This window comes from Harpia harpyja, chromosome 6, assembly GCF_026419915.1.
Source record: "Harpia harpyja isolate bHarHar1 chromosome 6, bHarHar1 primary haplotype, whole genome shotgun sequence".
Lineage (NCBI taxonomy): Eukaryota > Metazoa > Chordata > Aves > Accipitriformes > Accipitridae > Harpia > Harpia harpyja.
The window spans coordinates 13414839-13436163 of NC_068945.1; the positions used below are offsets into that span (position 1 = coordinate 13414839).

Sequence of the window (21325 nt, forward strand, 5' to 3'; positions counted from 1 at the left end):
ATACAGGTACGATTCAGCAGAAAAAAATGACTGTGTCAATAAAGTAAAGGGAACCCTGCTCTACAGGCATCTGCTCTTACAAGATTTCTTCACAAATTTCTGAATTAATTATTTATTCCTACATAGTTTTACTATTTCATAGGAATGACAGTTTGGTAATCCTTGAGAACAGGCAACCACTATATGGTTTTGGTCAGGCTTCCTAGCAATTTAAGAAAAAGGACAAATTTGACTGCAAAGCTGTCCAAGGCACAGACAAAATAATTGTATTTATTTTTATCAAGAAAGCCTCCTAGCTTGGCTTTCTGCTCAGAGTAAAACCAAGAAGACACCATGACACTTTTAAAAGAGTCACAGCAAAGGGAAAAGTAAAATGAAGCCTTCGGCTGGGAATACAAAGGAAATTACCCACTGACTGGTCTCCTTGTTCTAAGTGGGTCAGGACACATCAGTATTTTCTAAATTTCTCACATCTCCCAGCAGGAGAAGCATATTGAAGTAAAAATAATGATTCAATGTTTATAGAGTATCAATAACTTTAACGGTTATCATCTAGAATTGCGGGTTAGCTGCATGGTGGTAAGCAAGATGATTTCCTCCATGCAATACCACTTTACAGTTGGAAACAATCTGCTCATTACTCTGTTTATTATCGTGCCCTCCAAGTCTAGCACACCAGTAGCTGTGCAGCCCTCTTAGGTGCAAAATTGTTTGCTTCTCCTCATGGTTCAGCATTATAGGCTGTACCAAACTGGAACAGCAACTGCATAGTCCAGCATGGCTGAATAGCCCCACTGGCCTGGTTCAGAGCCACCCCAGCATGGGTCCCCAAGCAGATCTGTCCACAGTTCCCTCTGAATACCCTAGTCATGGTTGTGTCCCAGCAGCAGCGTGCTGGGAGAACTCACCCAGCTCCATGGGTGCGTGCTGCAGGGCCATAAAGGGAGCAGAAGCAGCATTAGGAAGCCCATTGGAAGGCAGCATGCTCTGGCTGATTACTAGCCCATTCACAGAGCAGGAGGGAGAAGAGAGCTTCTGTGCGTGACTGGGAAATGTTTTTATTACTATCCCAGGGCTTTAAGCCGTCTAATTTTTCAGACATAGATTAGGCTTCTACACAGCAGTGCTTGGCCCAAATTGAAAATCCATGTACCTTACAGCAGCCCAGAGCACAGCAGAAGATACAGAGCTCTTCATTTCTAGGTCACTGGCTTATATCAGTTTTTCCTCAACTGTGACCAAAAGGCGCTAATGTAAAATAAACCCATGACCCTAACGTGAATGACAGAAATTGCACAACAATTAACCCCAACTTGTGCAGTTTATCTGGCAAGGTCAGTCAAGGGAGCCAAACACCCAAGTCAGCTGTCTGTACGAAATTAAGTGTAACTCTGTGACACAGATATTACCTGTCCTCTGGAAATCTTCTCAATTTCAACTCAGGGCACAGAATTTTTGTTCATATTAATAAGAAAACTCCTGTTTGTTTTACATATAGACAATTTCCTCTTTAATCTCCATTACACAGTCACAGCTGGGAAAGATATATAGCTAGGCAGCAAACATTTTTCTCCTCCTGCAAGATGTTTGAAGTTTTGGAGAAAAACCATCCTGTCATACCCTCTTTTGGCATCCTAGACTGCCTACGCTATTAAACCGAACTGGCCCCAGTTTGTGCTATGGCCCTGAGGCCATGGGACATGACATGGGTCACCTGGCAGAGGCCCAAGATCTGCTAGAGAACGTGCCAACAGTGAAACACCAGGGTCAATGCACGAGCCTGTGCCTTGGCTCCCTTGAATTTACTAGCCTCTACATAAGCCTAGGATCTAATGTAAAACACTGTTTTTTCCTGTCTGACAGCTTTCTTGACAACGGCCGGTCACTGGAAGATGCTCCTTTCTCTCAGACCCTGGTGTCACTATCAGTAATTGATCATTCAATTTCCAAAGTGACACAGCATAATGATTTAACATTCTCCCAGGGTGCATGGAGCCTGTTAGTTGCTCTTAGCCCTGGCTTTTACGATGCTGAGCTGCAGAAGGCTTTGTCTTGGGCCAGACAATGAAGAGTCAGTGTTTGTTACTGTTTCAACTTTCCATTTTGAAACAGGAGAACATCAAATCTCAGAAAACAATAATGAATAAAAAAAAAGGCAAACCACCAATTTCAACGGACACAATGTATCATTCTGATAACATTGAAACATTCTGGTTTTGGTCTTATGTTTGCAAAACAATTTCTTCTACATGTTAACTAAATTTTGAAATGAAGAGTATTTCTGGGCTGAAAGAATGGAGCTTTTCATTTAAAAACTGTCAAAATCAGACTTTTCAATATTTCAAAACTTACTTCTTTTTTAGACATTGCATTCCTCAGAACCTACTCCTTACTGTCAAATATTCAGTAAATCACTACTTTTGGATGGCAGCAAAGGAAGGAAAGTTTTTTTGAAAAATGCCCTGCCAGGTCTAATAAACTATTTTTCAGTCATTCTTGTCTTTGTCTTAAGTTCTGATGAATGCTACAATGGCTCGATCTCAAAATGGCTCCATTAGAAAATGCGTCATTTATGTCTTTTTTTTTTTTTTTTTTAATGAGGCCATGGAAAGCTTCCTGAATCTTTTGGTACAATGCTGCTAAAAGTCATATGCAAATAAAATAAATACTGGAAGTGCTCACATTAGCCAGTTTCCTGGATCCACTTAATAGCTGCTTCAGATAGAGATTCAAATCCTTCACTCTTTTATGTTCAAGATCTGTAAAAGGTAAATGCCATGAGGGGGGAAACCTGCAAAAGAAGAATATTTGTAAGTACTTGTACTGTATTTGCTGGAGATATTTCCAGCTCTACTTAACAGAAGAAAGTTACCACTTTCTAAGAGGTTTTGCAGGTAGGGGAAGGGTTGGGTACCATGTCCAGAGGACTGTTTACCTTCTGACTCCGGTGGTTCTAATAATTTGCTGATATTCTGTTTCATACTGTACCCCTTTTTCTGTCTAAATCATTAATTAAAAAACCAACCAACGAACCAAACAAACAAACAAAACCCTAAAAGGCACTTATTTGCATTTTATGGTATCTAAATACCTCTAAAAAAATTGGCCCTTTATGATCCCAGGAAAACACTACCCTCCCCATTTTTTGCCCTGTGCAGAGCACAACAAATCTCAGCCCAGGGCTCATGCTATACAAACCCGTACCACAGAATATTGAATATCAAAGCCTTACAGCAACAACATGACATTTTATGAATATATCATTGCTTGCTTTTTTACCTCAGCTATTTAGAGTGTAGATAAGTTTTTCAGAGCAGGTCCCTGATCCCATATGTAATATCAGGCACTAGTATAATAAAAGCAATGTACGAAAGCAAATGATCATCACAATAACAAAATCAATCCCAACCAAAGCAATAACAATAATAATAGTAATAGTAATGTTCTTGCTGAATTTTTATTAAGATAAATTTAATTTCATTTTAGTAAATAAACCACATATGCATAGAATGGCCTTATGTCAATTTTCAAATGCTTTGGTGATGGAAAATGTCAAAACCCCACATTTTTCTTACTTGAATTATCTTTGCGTTTTAGAGACAACGCACATTAGATCAGTCAAAAGGTTAGATTTTTAACAATACACATAATCAATTTATATTAACCTTGCCCTGACAAGGACTATTTCTCTCTCAGGTTGAAGGAGCATTAGAAAAGCGATCTGTGCTAAATTGCATGTAATGGGTTTTGTGATATGGATTGCTAATATTGGGATTCATATCTAATATTATGCTTTATATCCTCTAATCTATGTGATACAGAAAGGTAGAAGTTTTGATCTGGTTGTATTTCGTGTTACACCACCACTGTAAATAGTTAACCATGTCTTGTTTACAAACCTATTTTTTTTCTGGTACCACCTTGTTTATCCAGTGGATCTCAAGAGATATCTGAAGGCTTCAGAGAAATCACTGAAGAGCCATCTAGCAGTGCAATACACTGAAAAGAGACACTTGGCCAGCCTTTTGAGAGGCAACTGTGTAATACTGTGAGGAAAAACTCAGCACTGGTATAAATTAGTCTGCAATTAAACCAGCAAGGGGCCAGGATGATAGCAGCATATTGTATGTATGTATGACCTTTTGATTATTTTTGCCTATAGCACTGAAAGGTCAGGGCTCAGTTAAGGTGCTGCACAAATGAATAGTAAGAGGCGATTCTTGCCTCGCAAAATTACAGTGGCAGGACACATAATGAGGCGGCGGAAGTGATATGATCCAGGATCATGACATATATGAGCTGCACAGATAAAAATAGAGCCCAGGTCATTTGGCACACATAGATAGCCTGTGAATGTTCTGGGTTCCTCCAGTGCACAAAAAGGACTTCTTTCAAGAGATGGTATGGAGGATTTGTTTGGAAGCAACTTAAAATTAATTAGGCTGTATAACACAAAGAGAGGACTCTGGCTGTAAAACGTAGGCCCTCAGAAGATGCATCCTAAGCACAGTGGCCAAACAGAGGACAGAGAAACTGCTGATTGATAGCACCAATAACTGTTGCAGTGCAGAACAATATGAACCTTGTGGTATTACTGAACACTTCTTTAAAAGGCCTTCATGTTTTTGCAGAATTGCGCCTATGGCTGAAACTAACTTTGCACTGGTGAACACACTTGTGTTAGAAAAAGTTAACTTCCCAAGCTGATTTTGAGCTTTGTATCTACCTTAAGTAGACCAGAAAAATATAAACTTGCACCACGTGCAAACATCCTGCATAGCAGATTCCATTTCCTACTTATTAGCTTGAACCACATTCTGTGTATAAATTACATCACTTAAATTCTTTGTTGGGTGAAAAGATTTTTGGCCTTTTAAAAAACAATAATTAAACACAATTAATACTCTGTCTGAAACCAAACAAGAAGGAATGTACTAGAGTGCAAGGGCTTGCTTGAGGCAGCTGTGCTTTGACTTATAAATATGGGCTGAATGTTTACATGTCAATAGCAAAATTTCAGATGCTGAGGACTCTGAGCTTTTGCCATTAGTTTCTTGCAATATAGCCAGTATTTAGCGCTTGTATGAAGCAGACTCATATTGCATTATTTCCTCCTAATGAGACATGAATATATACAATTTCATGAATCAATACAAAGCAGTAACCAAGTCCTTTCTCTTAGCAGTTCCAATTATTCTAGTAATATTAGACATTTTACTTTTAAATCATACATTTTCAAACTGATTTTGTGGTTACATTATGGAACAAGACTATTTCCTTCCTTTGAAGCATCTGGCACTAGCCAGCGCTGGAGCTTTGTAACACACAGGCAGACTAATGGTCTGATATGGTACGGCAGTTTCAGTGATAACTTCCTATAAAGAAATAATTAGGTTTTCATTATTAGAATAAAATCCAGAATACATGAAAAGCCTCAAACTGATGAAGTTCTGTTAGAAAACAAACCAAAACTTTAACATTAAAGAACATACATATAAAGAAACATCATAAAATTAATTACTTTAACGCAGTCTTGGGGAAAGATCATACAGTGACAGGTTACTGCTGGGACTAAATTATGACAATAAAGCTCTGGAGCTCTTAGACACTGCCTCAGTATATCCTGATTAACCCACTGTGAGTTCTGGAACTCTCTTTTGCAGTGAAAATGTCGTAAGGGATTTTATTAAAAGTAGATTTATCTGAAAAATGGCTAGTACTATTTTTGAAATTCACTACAGGGTTTCTGAGGCCTATACGTTTCTAAAGAAAAATATATTTTCCTTCAAAGGGCTCTGCTCACCACAGGAAAAAATCATAAATAGGTATTTTATTTTACAACCTAATAGCATGCAAATATCTCCAAATCAAAACCACGATTCAAGCACTTTCAGTGTTTAGTAAAATTCTGATTCTCACCAACTGCTGCAAACCAGTTCATGTGAGCCAGTCATAATGAGTCAAATTGCAGTCAATTAAAATCCCCTCAGGTACGAGGAAGATTCTCTGGAATTAACTAACCTAAACCCATTTAACTGAATGCCTCTCACAAGCTTGGGGGAATATCAAATTTGGATCTGAAATTTGTGGACTTTATTTTTTAAGTCAAAACCACATTGTTTATGGCTATTTACTTCAGGTCAAACCTCAAAGACCTTTCTGTTTTTCAAGCATATCACTTGAATCTCAGCTTGGTTCAAGCAAACTGTTTGCCTTTTTGGCCAGCTTTATGTTTTATTGTAGATTGAGCTTGAAGAGCGGTTTGTATCAGGTGAGTCAGTGTGGCTGTGTAAGAGAGGACTACTTTGTTCTCAATGGTGTATGCAGTATAATGTATATAATATTTGTAGAATACGTAACTCCACTTGTCTTACCAAAGTAATGGACAATCATTACATAAGGCAAAGCTGTTTTACATAAGACAGAAATAAACCATGGGACTCACTGTCCCAGGAAACTGTGAAGAAATCAGATTCAGAATATGAAAAGCAGGAACAGACATGCACATGGATAAAAAGTAATATTCAGAATTATTGCAACTAATGATAGCATATATTTCAAGAGATATTAAACTGAATGATGCAAAGCACAATGTATCAGTTTTGGAGGCCAGGATAGTACATAAGATTATTTTAGATTTCTCAGCTGGGGAGTATGTGCATCTTTTTGTAAAAAGGTTGATCACACCTGCCAGTGTCAGAGATGGGCTTGTTTCTGTTCTGACCCAGTGTGAACATTCCTGCATTGCTTTAATATATGGATTTTGCTAAAAGTTTTGATCAGTGTCATGCAGAAAATAAAAACTACCAAAGGCCCTATCATGCCTTTAATGAAGTCAGTACCACTTACCCTTTGATTTCAGGAATAGCTGGGTCAGGCCCAAGCTGTTCCCCCCTTTTCCCATTAAAAAAGGAACAATAAAATATATAAAAGTTAGACTGGCACAATGCCCTATGATTCAGTTTCTTCTGGGGCTGAATAGAAGGCTTGATAGAACATGTTGCATTGCTTTTGCGTTTCTAAAAATATGTCTGCCGTACATTTTCTCACATTTTTATCTGTGCACAGAGAGAACCATTTAACAGCAGAATAACATTCGCTAATATGCTGCCTTACTCTGGGAGGACATGTGACGGAAATTGCTTCTGGAGATGGCTGTGAAGTTCTGAGAACTGGTCGAATGATTTTTCCACAAAAGTGACCACATTGCAGGTTTGCACCACCTGGACTAGATATAGCTGTATTGGGGAAAAGGGAGAGGCAGAAAGAGAAATGATCAGAGAGGCACATTAAAAAAAAATGTAAAAGAGGAAATATAGGGTGATTTTAACAAAGAAAAACTTTTCTTTAATGTAGTGCCAAGTGCCAGAGAATTCAGTTTGTAATTTATAGTCTTTGCTGCACAGAAAGAGAAACTTGCCTGGATAGCATACAACTCAAACACTGAAAGATCACTGCAGTGTGTGAAAACTAATAATGCATCATTAAAGCATCATATAACAGCCTCCGATTTCTATTAGGCTTCCTAATTTTGTGCCATGCTTTCCTTCTGGATGCTTTAATTAGCTCTTGATTTATTTTTCACTATAGGGCATGAACTGTTCTCCTTAATGGCTCCCTGCTAATAGCTGTCTGCCTGGTGTTCTTTCTCTCGGGTAGCTCATTGCTTATGGCACTGCGTTCATCCTGTGATCCTTTTAATGTGCCACACACACATCTTCTATAAAGGAGGAGGGAGACTATATAAGCTCACAGAAGAGTCGTTAAAGATCAAGGCAAATGAGGGCAAGCAAAGAACATAATACATACGGACTCAGACTTTTTGTTGAACCCCAAAATGGTGGCTCTTGCGATTGACTTCTCTGCATCCAGCATCATCCATTCTTGGGGGATCGTCTCTGGAGCTGGAGGTTTTGCAGAGCCTGTCACTGACATCTGTACAAGTGTGTGGATCAAGTTATTGAGTTTAACAGGAAAGCACTCCAAACTTTCCTTGATTTTCCTGAAGAACAAACAAACAGAAGAGGCACTATTTATGCAGCTGTTTTGTTTCCATTTCTTGATCCTTGGTTTCAGGGATGCAAGAACCAAAAAACCCCAAATCCTAAAACCTACCTCACATGAACATGTACCCACATACACACCAGTCACTGCTATCTGCAGCAATACAGCATATCCAGCCCCTGAGCTCCACTGCTTAAAGGAGTGCTCTTGCCATAGCCTGTCTCATGGCTTACCTTGGGGTAGTTGCTCTTCATGAGCTGGATAACGTCAGCCTTCTTTCAGATGATAGAGACGGACAGGATATTTCTATGTGTGTTTTGAGGAATTCCAGGGTAGAGCGACATGTGTTCTCTTCAACAGGTAGGGGAGACTGCCCTAGCATTTTCTTTTGGGTTATACTAACCTCACATGGACTTACATGTGTTTGCACAAGGCTCTTGCATTCTATTCATGATTTAGCTGTGCATCATGTGTTGCTAAATTCTCTACCCAATTCTTAAAAGCTCTATCCCTGTGGAGCTGCTTAAGATGAAAAGAAAAAGAAAGAGAAATTTTCTCCCCCAAGCTCTCCCCATCTCATCCCTGTGCAAGGGGAGCCAGAACACACTTCTAATTTCCTAGAGTTTTAAGATCCTTCATCAGAAAAGACAAAATAGATAAAAAACTAGATATACATGTAGATATGTACTGAAAACATGTGTTAACATCAAAGTGAACTTAACTTGAGACATAACACTACAAGATAATCACTGGTCTTTGAAGAGTAAGATGCAGTACTCATAAGAAAACACTTGCCCTCTTGAATTCACTTGCTGGTTAAGATCTATTTAACTTGTGATGCTAATTTTTTTTCTATTTCCCTGCTTACTTCTACAGCTCTCTGAAGATATTCTGGATAGGTTCTCATGTTATAGAACAACCACCCATTAGTTTCAGGCCATATAGCAGCAAACCTTTACCAAATTGACAGGGTTTTCTTCTTTTTTTTTGTTTTGTTGCTTTTTTTTTTTTCCTTCCAGTTTTGGACTATGTCTAACTAGCTTATGGGGCTGACAATACCCTTAACCACCTTCATCATCCCCTGTTCAAAGCTGAGCAAATGCTTCACCTGTCATTTTAAATTAAATTCTTATTCATGGGTTTCTGTGAGCGGGTTGGATTGCATACTGCAATCAACTGAAATCAACTCCATTCATGGCATTAGCCTCATTTTCATGATCTCAGATGTTCTGGCAAAAGTCTGTAGCTTCATAGTTGCAACCACACCAAAAAGAACATTCTAGCTGCAGATAGCTCCCTGGCTCGCTCCCCCGCAAACTGAAATTTCAATCAAAATACTGTGTGAATTTATCATACACCAATCAAGCATACTAAACTCAGGGAAGAAGACGTATATGTTTTTCTTAATGTAATACAAGGAAAGGTATCTCTGAATTGATTCAGTTAATTATCTTAATTATTAATTACATTCTCCAGAAAGAAATGCATACAGACTATTTAATAAATGACACAAATTAACACTCAAATGGAAAACAAGAAAACAAATCTCATTTCAAAGCATTAGTACAAAATCAATTCAGTGCTGATTAATTAGGTTGTATCTGTGGTGAACTTTTCTTTTTTAACTCCTATGTATTTAATTTAATGCATAGTTTAAAAACTTCCTAAGTCACTGAGACATGATTTAGGTTATAGAATCTGTAACTGGGCCATATTATAGCAAAGCAGTTAGGGAATTTGCAATATTACTATGAGGCATATTAACTTTGCAGCTAAAACCAGTGCATTTTAACTCACACAAAGCAGGCCTCTGCTTATAAACTAGTATTAATTCAGACATCATCACTATGCAGAACAGCTGATACCAGAATAGCACTATTTAAACAATTCAATATTTTAATGGGTTGTTGTTCTCTCCATGTGTCCATTAAGCTTCTAAAATGCTTTTAACACCTAGATTGCTAATCACACACTTTAAACCTAAACAGAGGCTTTTGTTGTCATCGTTGCAGATTTTCCCTGTAAGTTATTTTAAATGATTACATTTAAAACAAAATAAAAAACAGGTGTATATGTTGCTTTCTCCCTCTCTCGATATTGTTTTCTCTGTATGCAGTCCTCTCTGTTAGAATAGAGAACATTAAGCAACCTTATGTCATGTTATCAACAACGGATTGAAAAGGCCTCTTTGCTATTCCGGTGACATCTCAGAGCGTGTCTTCACAGCAAGGTAGAACAACTCTGGTTACGGCGCTCTGCACTTTCTTTCAAGGGCAAACTGGCTAAAGAAAACCCTCTTTCCCACAGCTTCCCAAAAGCTGGTTCCTAACTATGTATAGAGCAGTAGGGTACATCAAACCCATGTGTCTTATCTTTTTTAATTTTGCAGTTTATTTTTGGCATGGATTAGTTCACTGACCCAGTTTATCACATTGTGGTATCTGATTCCCCTTTCTGCTAGCATTTTTAAAGTTCATGCTAAGGATCAGTGGTGGAACTTTCTCCTTGAACTCTCCAAGATCCCCGTACACTTTCTTTTCTCTACAGCCACAGTTAAGTTTAGCCATAGGAAAAGAAGTTGGTAAGGTCATGGGTATTCATTGCTGAGATCTTCTTGCTCTATGGGCCGTTACCATCTTTGTTCCTAAAGGTGACTCTGCCTTCACAAAGATGACAACAACTTTCTTAGTTATTTCAGAGCTCTGGTAGCCCAAGCTGCTTAGAGAATTAGTGCCTAATGGTCTATAGATGGAAAAACTGAAGTGACCTATACGAAGGGCATCAAAGGCACAGGTTAATCAGAAGAAAACAGGAAACTGTCATTAACTAGAGTAACATTAATCGTGAATCACAATATTGCTAACACACAGTTTTCAGGCAGAAAAATGTGGTTTTTTCCACATGACAATATCCATTTACCACACAGATTGGTGTCTCACCTACTTCTCAGAAAAGTGAATTAAGCATCCGGGATTATTGAAAAGTAATGACTTTCTGCTTTCCACCTGCTGAACTGGCTTTGAATTTCAGATTTGGCTCACAGTCTTTCTACAGAACTGTCAAATTATGGTATCAGGTAAAACATGCACAGACTGATTGGCTGCTTGTGTAAACAGAGATGGATGAAAAGATTAGCTAATGTCTTCAAGAGTGACTAGTGATAGTTGGTGCCTTGATTTTTAGGAAGTAGACATTTCTTATGGGACAGGTATTCTGAGGTCTGGTGCTTAGATCTTTTTGGACACACCAGCCTTTCTCCGCAGCCTTTTAAGAGCACATACACTCATTATTACTGACTAGTTATCCAGATCTTAGTCTTGGTATATATAATAACAAATATTCACCTCAAACTTCAGAATAATTTTATCATTCTTGATGGCATTCTGCTTCTCATTTCCATACAGGCCTGAAAATAACTTACAGCATAATGAGCAAAATTTATTTTCATGGGATTCTCAGATGTTAACGAACATGGTGCTTCATTTATATCCAAATTTTCCATCCATGAATCTATCAGGCTCCATTTTAAAACAAGTTGGGTAGTATGCCCCCAGCAGCTCTTAACAGACTTTTCCAGAATATTACTGCTTTCAGGGACATACCTTTTCTAATTTTTAGCAGCATTAATTCATGGACAGTTGATATTTTTTGTGTGTACAGCAGTGATAACCGTTCAGTTTAATACCTATATATGTGATAGTATACAGGCAATAATCATATTCTTTTTTCCCCTGATTTTGCTAGGCTTTAAAATACATGTTTACTTTCAGTCTAATTCTGATCCCACAGGCTGAACACATCAGGTACTCTCCTGAAGTGCATATTCCAGCCTAGTTTCCCTACCAGTCCTCCTATGTGCCTCTCCCAGGACAGAGGACATTCCTCTCCCCTGAGCTGGTGGCATGTGGGGTTTGTACAACAGTATGAATGCCTCAAACAACATAAATTCAAGGAGGAAATCCATCTTCTGTTCCTTTGAAACACATATACCAGAATCTTTATAAACTGCTTGAATGCCACTGAAAGAAACTTTAGTACTGTAGTTTTGTCTATGCCTTTTCAGAAGTCACCAGCTTTCACTGGTGTTTCAGCTGTTTGGGAGATTTCTTGCTGGAATCTCTGCAGCCACCTGAGAAAGAGGGATTGGCTGATCAGTTTGAGATTAGGAGTTACTGTGAATTGTCCAGTTTTGCAACTGCTGGCATTTGTGATTTGGAGTGGATATGCTTGACCTGGGCAATGACAGGTACCTAACAAATGATTCTGTTAATAAATAAGTAAAGGCAGCAGCTGACCCAAGCAGCACCCCCCTCAATCAGGCTGCTGAAGATATGCAATGGCACTTCGCTGGTAATTGTCAGATCCACTGTGCATCTCTTATTCATGGGTTTCTATGAGTGGGCTAGATTGCATACTGCAATCAATTGAAATCAACTCCATTCACTGCATTAGGCTAACTTTAATGCCTTAAAAATAATTTTAAATATACATTCCTTTACAGGCACATTAAAAATGTCAGGCAGCATGCCACACCATGCTGACATTTGAAGACATCTGCAGAAAACCAAAGAGGAAATTTATATCCAGAGGTAAGATGGGTTTCCAGTTTCTGGTAAAACTGTGTTGTCAGGGGAAGAGGAAAGGAGGGAGGGGAAAGGATCAAATTGAGTTTCAAGGATCAAACTGAGTTCAGGGCAGATGCTGGAGAGACAATGATGTTTCATTTGGCACTAGGTGCACAGAACTGACAAGCAAACACAGAAACTCTTGTTTAACTCTCAATTGCTGCCTTGTTTATCCACGATCTGAGGGTATGACCTTCCAGAAGGCTGTAAGCTGTGAGGCTTAACACTGAGGCTCATCAGCTCATAACAGTGAACTGACCCAATGTGAGAATACAGTACACAAATGAGACCACTGATTGTTGAACATGTCTTAAATCAAGAATTAGAGCAAAGGAATTTGGTAAAAGGCAGAATGCTTTACGATCCTGAAAGGGGTCAGTATGTTACAGTCCAAACTCCAGTAGCATTATTCTGCTGGCTAAAAAGGTGATGGCAAAGAACAAATTAACATTGTTTTGCCAGGAATATTTGTGACATCATTCATCATTTCATGTTGTTTTTAAACAACGGCAGAGTCAATGTCAGTATTATTGCTCAAACCAAACTCAGACAATTGCTAAAAGCAACCTATTTCTACAGAAATAGAGAGAAATACTGTTCTCCTATTTCCACTAGCAGAAGATTGGGGTTTTCAGCAGATACATTAATATGATTGAATCTGAAAGATTACAATAACTACCTTGTACTTACAACAAGAAATAACTTTCGGTTGGCAGTGTTTAACATTCCAATGACCACACTCCTTGTCTAGAAAAGAACTTTTTAAAAACAATAAAGTGTTTTTGGAAGTAATTATGAAGAAAAAGGGAGCTACAAATTGTGAAGGATTTCAGAGCTACTGGAAGTTATGCTAATAATCAGAACTTTCAATTTCTTTGGCTTTCTAAGTACAGCTTGAAAAAATGATACAGGAATAAGCTGCAGAGTGACCATGAGAAGTGTGTTACTGGATTCCTTTCTCACCCAGACATTTTGTATAACAAGGAGGTAGGGAAGAATTTTCTGAAGAACAGGAATAAAGATGATGTAGGTAATGGAAAGCTCACAAAAATCTCAATATATTAACATTCCTGGGGGCAGGTAGGAAAATGCTTATACAGAGAGGTATATTCTGCATGGATCTGGCTATCATACCATCCCAAAGTCTTTATTTTGAAAAGTGCCTGGATACACTTTTCAGAAGTTAAAATACTGCTAGACACAAAGCCTGATGTTCTGCCCTTATTTAAACATGTAGAAAAGTTAGTTAATACATGTGTTGAATTAACACAAATTATGTTCAAACATGAATAGAAATTAGAATAAAGCAAAAAAACCCCAAATCTCCAGGAGAAATGAGATCCCTGGAAATTCATGAGCTAATGGCAAGAGACTTTCTTCTTGCAAATGAGCATATATAATACAAACACACCCTAAGAGTATTAAAGAACAAAATATGCACCCTAGCAGTATCTGACTTTTCTGTGATGTAATGATCTCTATGGACAATAACAAACCTATACTTCAGCATTTTGAAGGAAATCAGAACAATAGCTCCAGAGTTCACTAAAAACATTTTAGCAGAAAATACAGTTTCAAATAAGAACAGAGCCCGCAGCACTGTACAGATGGGCACCATGATGCCAAGCAGGACTTGAGTGGCATTTCCACTCTGAAGGCCTTCATTTTCTTAACACCAACCCTAACAAGAAATCTAATGGGAAGAAGGACATGCTGGCGTCTGAGTCCTACCTATAGTCTCTCTGGGCTGAACAGGATTCCCTAACCCTAATACGAACATCTACCCAGCAACAAAGCACACCAACTCTGCTTACTTCCAAACCAGTGTTGAGCCACATCTTCCTAGTGCCAGCTGTTCCACGTGCTTTGGCTGAGAAAGACTGCAGGTGAATTCCCACTCTGAAGTCCCTCACTTCCTTCACCATAACCCTCAAATCACCACAACCACCTTGCCCAACTCCAAGAAAGAGCATGGAGCTACAGCTCTGTCCTGAACCCAGCCTTCATCCTTTGTCTTCCAGCTGAGCAAGACTGCAGTGATATTAACCCTAACCATAACCTTAGTCCTACCCAGCTGAAAAGCATACTGATCCTTTCCACCCCCAGAAGAGTGCTGGGCACGAGCTCTGAACTTTGCATGACACTAATGCAATTTTCACTCGGAAGACTCGCATTTCCCTATTTGTTATGTATAACCCAGCCTTTTTTCACTAATTAAATGAATTGGGTTTTTTTACCCACAAGAGACAGACACAACCACCCAAACTCTTTGACAGAATCAAGACTTTTACAATTTAATTAGAAACTACATGTTTCCTATTTGAAGTGGAAATATAAGTCTGTAATTTGGGAATATGTAAAATTTTAAAGGAAAGCATAAGGTAGGAGTTGACGGTAAATGTGAAGCAGTAATTAAATTTTAAAATAAAACAATCTTGCTAAGGGGCAAGAGTGAAAGCATATGAAAAAACAAGTGTTAGAAGAGAAGGAACTCAGTGCTCTGCTGTGTATAAAGTAATGGAACAATAGTTTTGTTTGAGAAGTTCCTCTTTTTCTTTTCAAAGAAGGGTCTTCCTTAAACTCTCTAGATCTCTGTTCCAGCCTTCTCCAAATCTGCCACCTCCGTTTCCAATTCTAATACACGAAAAGGAGACATATAAACAACATAATTCAGATTGCTCAAAATCTTCATATGGGCCTCTGTAATAGCAATGAGACTGGCTCAGCTGCTCCAGTTCAAGCTTTCACCTCATTTATTCATTGCAATATGCCCTCTGGCTGTACTGAAGGGTAGGGGGATTGCTCTTGCCTCAAGGCAGTTTGCACCATGCAGAGAACTGTGCTGCCTTATGGGAGTGTCCTTTAGGGCTCTGAATTTGAAAGGAGCCCTTCACTCAGAGTCCAGTGCTGTGAACTGGATATGTGCCCTGCACTTGCACCAGAGGAGGAGGTCAGAAGAGTCTGGCTTGCTTTGCATGTGTACGTGGTGTCCAGGGTGCGTGAATTCATAGACTCCTTTGGAAATGATGGTGCTGCACAGGACAGGCTCTGACAGGGAGATTTTTTTCTCATACTGTGCCTAGAATGGGAAAGTAAGTTTCCAAATCCAGACAGTCTCCACTGGCTCCATCTAGAGCAACATCACATCAACTGCTGTAATTACATGTAATGCAGAGGCCTGACCTGAAAGATCAGGACTGAGGCCTTCAAACTGATTTTATACACATCAGCTGTAGCTCCTCATCAATAATCCCCAGTTATTATCACAAACAAGTGAAAGGTTTCATTACCCTAACACAAATCAAGCTTTAAACATACCTATATTCACACACAATGCTTTTCTGGGACAGATCTGTTAAGTGCTTAAAAGGAAGTATCAGTACCATTTTGTAGATGGAAAAACTATGGCTAACAGAGAGAAAGTAACTTGCCTGAGACAACACAGAAAGTCAAAAGAAGAACAGAAAAGGGACTAAAATGCAGGAATTCCAGGTCCTCACTCAGTCCATTAACAAGTTGAACCTTTTTATGCAGTCCAAATCCTGTTGCATGTAGCTGTTGCATTTAAAAGCAGAGACGAAAGCTGACTAGATGTACGCCAGGATGGTTTCACCATGAAAGCCAAAGAAATCTCTAGGCACTGAATAAGTGATTTATATTCTGGTTTTACCTTGTAAAGTAGCTTGTAGCCTGTAGGTCTGAGTCCTGAGGACGGAGGTTATCATACACATACTTCAGATCCTGAATGGTGTTTAGCTCGGGCAATCCTGCATGCAGCATCTTAAAGTAAAGACATATAATTAGTCCACTGTTCTATTGAAAAGAAATTTAAATTAAATGGGGTTAACTGAGAAAAGAAAGGTTTTACTCCAAAAGGTCTTCTTGTAAAACATAAAGGTCTGTTGATCTGAAAAGTGGTTCTGATGCTAGAGCAATGCCTGGAATACTAAAGTGAATATATTGCATTGTAAACCTTCACACTGAGGTACCAGAAAGAGGCATGAGTCAAAATCACCAATCCATTTTAGTTATTTATTTTCTCATCGGATATCATAATCTCAATATGTGCATTGCTAAGATTCCTTCATAGCCTTCTAATGGTGATAAAGGGTAGGCAACCAAATTCAGCCACCTGAACAATAGTAACCACGTTTCTGTTATGCTCACAGTGTTATCTTGGTCCTAATACAATTTAGCGCAACATCACCTTCTCATTTGTAACTACTGATTTCACCAGTACTGCTCTGGACTCCTCCTGCAAAGGGATCATAGATTCACTCCCTTTACTGTCAATGGAGGAGAAAAGTTTCTTTAGATGCCAAATCACAGCAGGAGCCCTGACTTAGGCACTGAGAACTGCCCTTTGGAGGGGGAATCATTCTCCATCAAAGAGGGATGGAGCTGTTCTAGTTACTTGGCCAAGTTAGGTTCAAGAGACAAATAATGCAAATATTCCCCTTGCAAAGTAACAACATGAGTAGGGTAGACAACTGAGTGCATTCAATTGCCCGTACAGCTCTCTCCAGGCATTTTAAAATGTTAACAACAAAAATAATTTTTACTCACTTCAAAACCTACTGATTTTTCTCAAGAATCACAGTAAGTTGAAAGTGATGCTTTGTGTGTAATGGAGAAAAAAAAAATCACTCCTTCACATTGCTCAGAAGGAAATGTATCTGAATTTGCAGTCACCGCTGTGCATTTTCTTTACTCCTTCAAACCTTCTTAATATTTTTAAGTCAAATTTCAATATTTTGTATATTTTTTTGTTTGGCATTATGAGGAAAACCTTGCTTCACATCAGACCCAATCTATACTACCACTGGACAGTTAGATTTCTGTCTCACAGAGTTCTGGCTAGCAAGGAGCAGAGAGGCAGAAAGCTCAATGAGATGAATTTAAGTGAGTTGAAAGCATGGACAATAACAACATTCAGCACTTAAGGACACACAGGGCTATTTATCTGTATGCCTTCAACCCATTTATAAAAGATGATAACAGCTCCTGTCTCCTTTAAAGAAAAAAAAAAAAACCAGTGTTGTTGCATAGGCAGATTAAGCTTCTTGCCCTGCATTAGAAAAGGGAACAATATCAGATATGAACATAATCTTAATGATCTGTAATGCAACTGAAAAACACGATTTTTTTTTAGGTTCTCTGCATTGTAGAAGGTGGAAAACCATTTGCTGAAGCAAAACAAAAGTCTTCAGCTGGGCAGTACCTACACAGTGCTTTGCTGCTGCAAGGGGGTCCTAGAGGCTTATTATACTGCTTCATCCCTTTTGCTCCATATAGCATATCTTTTGTGTTTCCAGTCCCCTGATCGAGGATGCTTCTGAATACTGTGGCTAGTGATACTAGATGCTAATTAGACAAGACATGGAACAACTGTTTGGAAAACAACTACAGGTTGCCTAGGGCAACTCAAACATCACCAGATGCCTAAGTTTAAGTGCCTGCATTGCTCTCCTCATTTGGCCACACATATGTCTTGACCTACCACACTTGGTTATCCCAGGCCTTCTGACTCACTGAGTGGAGCTGCCTACACTCTCCTTGGGCCTGGATTCAGAGCTGGTGTGTGATGCTCAGCCCACCATCCCATGAAAAATGAATAGTCCTGGCATGTACTTTCCATGCATTAGATCTCCCAAACGGGGATGTTTCCTGATCCTCTTTTCCCAGATGGTGTTTCTGAGTTTAGAAGGGTGAAATGACTTGTATGGGGACACAGGATTCTTGAGTCTTAGATCTGCTCTGTCTAGGTACTGTCTCCTGTTTTATACTATTAGGTTGACCTGTTTTATGTCACAACAGAGGCAAGTGGACCAATTACTTGCTGTCTAGTGTCACCTCTAAGCCCCTTTTAATAATTTTCTACCTGAAAAATTTTTATAACAATAATGGATTTTGCATTTCTTTAAACTAGTCAAAAGGTGTTTGTGTCCTGCAATCACCCTCTTTATAATACTTCACATCAAATCTTTAATGAGAGCAAAGCTGATGAACTACAGGCGTTTACGCAGCTGAACTCTGCCAGCCTACTCTTGGGTCTCCCACAGACGTTTCTGCTTTTGAAAGTGATGGAAACTTCATGGATTATTTCTTACTCTCAGTAGCAAATGTCAGTACAGCTCTAGAAACTGCTGCTCACCACCAAGAAAAAGCATTAATTCCCAAACTGGGCCAAACCCCCTAAGTTGTTCATGATCATGGTTTGTTAGAAACCACTCATAGTTACTCACCATCCAGGGCACAGTTTACTGCTCCTGTGAAGTACTGTACTTTTTGGAAATAGCCTTATTGTTTATATTATTTTAACCATGTTTTATAAATAGCATCTCAGGAAACAGAATGTGAGAGGGGAAGGAAAGATTAATAATGCAGCTTTCCAGACAGTGAGAGAAATCTTAGACTGTCATTGATACAAATAAGCAGTGGTTAGATTATCTTGCCCCTCCATGATAACATCTGATATTCTGCACGGAAATGAATTCAAAGTGGAACAACTTCACAGTCTATTTACTTTTCTAGAAGTGACCCATGCACCTAAACCATTTTGATACTTACAGTTTCTGACCAACACCCCATTTCAAGTGCAGACCCAGATTCACCTTTCCAACCATCACTGGCAAAAACAAGGCGTTTCTCTTGTTTGTTTAATTTCCTTTGATATGAAGTGCTCATTGATAGGGTGTGAGTACGCTGTCAGTTATTTTTCCATTATGAAATGCAACACAATTGACAATTGACTGAACTGCAGCCCACTGACAAATATTAAAACATACCTGTAGGCTGACGTTTAGCTCAGCACTATTACCTCTCCTTAAAGATCAGCAGAAACAAAAGATGCAGTGTGCCCTGAATATAGACAAACCAGAGCTATACCAGGCAGAGATAGCTAGTTATTTCAGGGCTCCTGCCGGGAACATTTTCTCTCTGTTATCCCAGAGTAATCTAAAATCATTATCTCTGCTGCTTGCAGAAAAAGGGACTGCACTGGGGACAAGGAGGTGGGCAGAAGATGTAGCTATATTTGCAGCATGCAGTTTTAGGCAACCTGTTCAGAAATGCAGGGATTACTGCTGTGGATGAGAGCGCAAGGGTGCTCCCGAGTTTTCCAGAGGCTCTTTGACTTAGTATCTCCTACAACAGCACTCTGCACTGCTTTCAGTGTGAAATTATGCTTTCTGATGGCAACTCGGTTTTGCTGCACCTTTGTGACTACTTAGAAGCAGGGTTAAGAGATCTGGGGAAATCCTTCCTGCTCTATATTGGGAAATCACTCACTGTACCACTGCGTGCGAATCCATGGACAAGACAGAAGAAATAAGATGAGCAAGTTCTTACCATTTCTTCCCTCCCCATTGCAGAAGTTGGAGATGACAAAGTAGTGTTTACAGAGCAACTTCTTGGCTGTACCCCAACCCCAGCAGGGGTTCTGTTTATAACGTTGTGTAGATTTTTTCATGCACAGACCAGTCACCTAGGTTTCGCATGGGGCCCTGGACTTAAGTTTTGGATTAATATCTTAGCCAAGCGACTTAGCAAATATGAGTTAATTTAATATTCTCATTCTACCCGTGAAGGGAAAAATCATTAACCTTTCACACACAAGTAAATAGAGGCATAAAGCAGTTATGGAATCTGCCCGGCATGTGAATCGGTAGGAATACTTAAGGGATAAAAACTCCTAGAGGTCTTGAAATCCTGTACAAAAGGATTTTTAAACCTGTCAATATGGGTAAGTGCTCTTTCTTTTCTGTGTTTGCCATCCTAAGAAGAGAGCGTGGAAATGTGCAAAAAACCATTCTAATGCCACCTTTGTTAGCTGTAGTACTGCTACGTACTGTCATATCACCCAGTCTGTGAAATATTTAGTTTAATTTGTCTTGCTGTAACCATGAACAGGATTGGTGAGTGGTTTCTTGAAGACTTAGAAAAAGGGCTGAGTGAAATTCTTGAAGATGAAACTTGTACCCAGCTTCTTTTGCAGTTTTCTGCTATTTTGTAAAAAAGAATGCATTAAAAAAAAAAAAGAAAAAGAAAAAAACCCAGGCAGCTTAGCTTTTCTTTTCTCAGAAATTAGTACTGAAATTGGACAGGTTTTTTGCCCAGGAAGTGCCATCACTAACATTTCCAGCAGAGCAGCTGATACCTCTTCAAATCACAGTGCTAGTGGAGGCAGCAGATAAATGGTAAAAGGGAAGAGGACACCAGAGGAAACTGATTTTTGGTGTCATTCTCAAGCTTCTTACCATCTCCAGCAGGTTCAAGAGTAACTGGCTGTGTCTTCTGACTATGTTATAAGCTCGACAACAAAGTTCCACAAACTCTTGAAAACGCTGTGGGTTTTTTCCACCTTCTGTGATGAAATACTCCATCTCTGATGTGAAGATGAAGGGAGCTCGGTCCCTTGAAAAGAGAACAATTACATGAGAAATTTCACCGAAAATAGCAAATCATGCAAGACAGTTAATATTTGTAACTCATTATTCACATTTGTTTTTCCACTATTAACTTCCTCATTATTTCATCTCTCCCTTCCTCAATGTGGACAGCTTGATCGCTCTGCCTGGTGTCACTGACTAATTGGGGCAGAGACAGGTTTCACAGCAAGAGCTTCCTAGTGAGAAATCCAAAAACTGAACAAGTTGGGAGCTTACATGTTTTCCTCTGGCTCTTCATTGCTTTTC

General features: G+C 39.1%; 1 protein-coding gene across 1 annotated transcript in view; it reads right to left on the minus strand.

The window, feature by feature from the left end:
- PIK3C2G (phosphatidylinositol-4-phosphate 3-kinase catalytic subunit type 2 gamma) overlaps window positions 1-21325 on the minus strand; it is a 211250-nt gene that overhangs the window by 35691 nt on the left and 154234 nt on the right. Inside the window, exons 25-29 of the mRNA XM_052790705.1 lie at window positions 20888-21044; window positions 16300-16409; window positions 7810-8002; window positions 7117-7238; window positions 2683-2791 (exon numbers count right to left, since the gene is read on the minus strand). Of these exons, the coding sequence (XP_052646665.1) occupies window positions 2683-2791; window positions 7117-7238; window positions 7810-8002; window positions 16300-16409; window positions 20888-21044 (691 nt within the window). The remainder of the gene's footprint in view (window positions 1-2682; window positions 2792-7116; window positions 7239-7809; window positions 8003-16299; window positions 16410-20887; window positions 21045-21325) is intronic.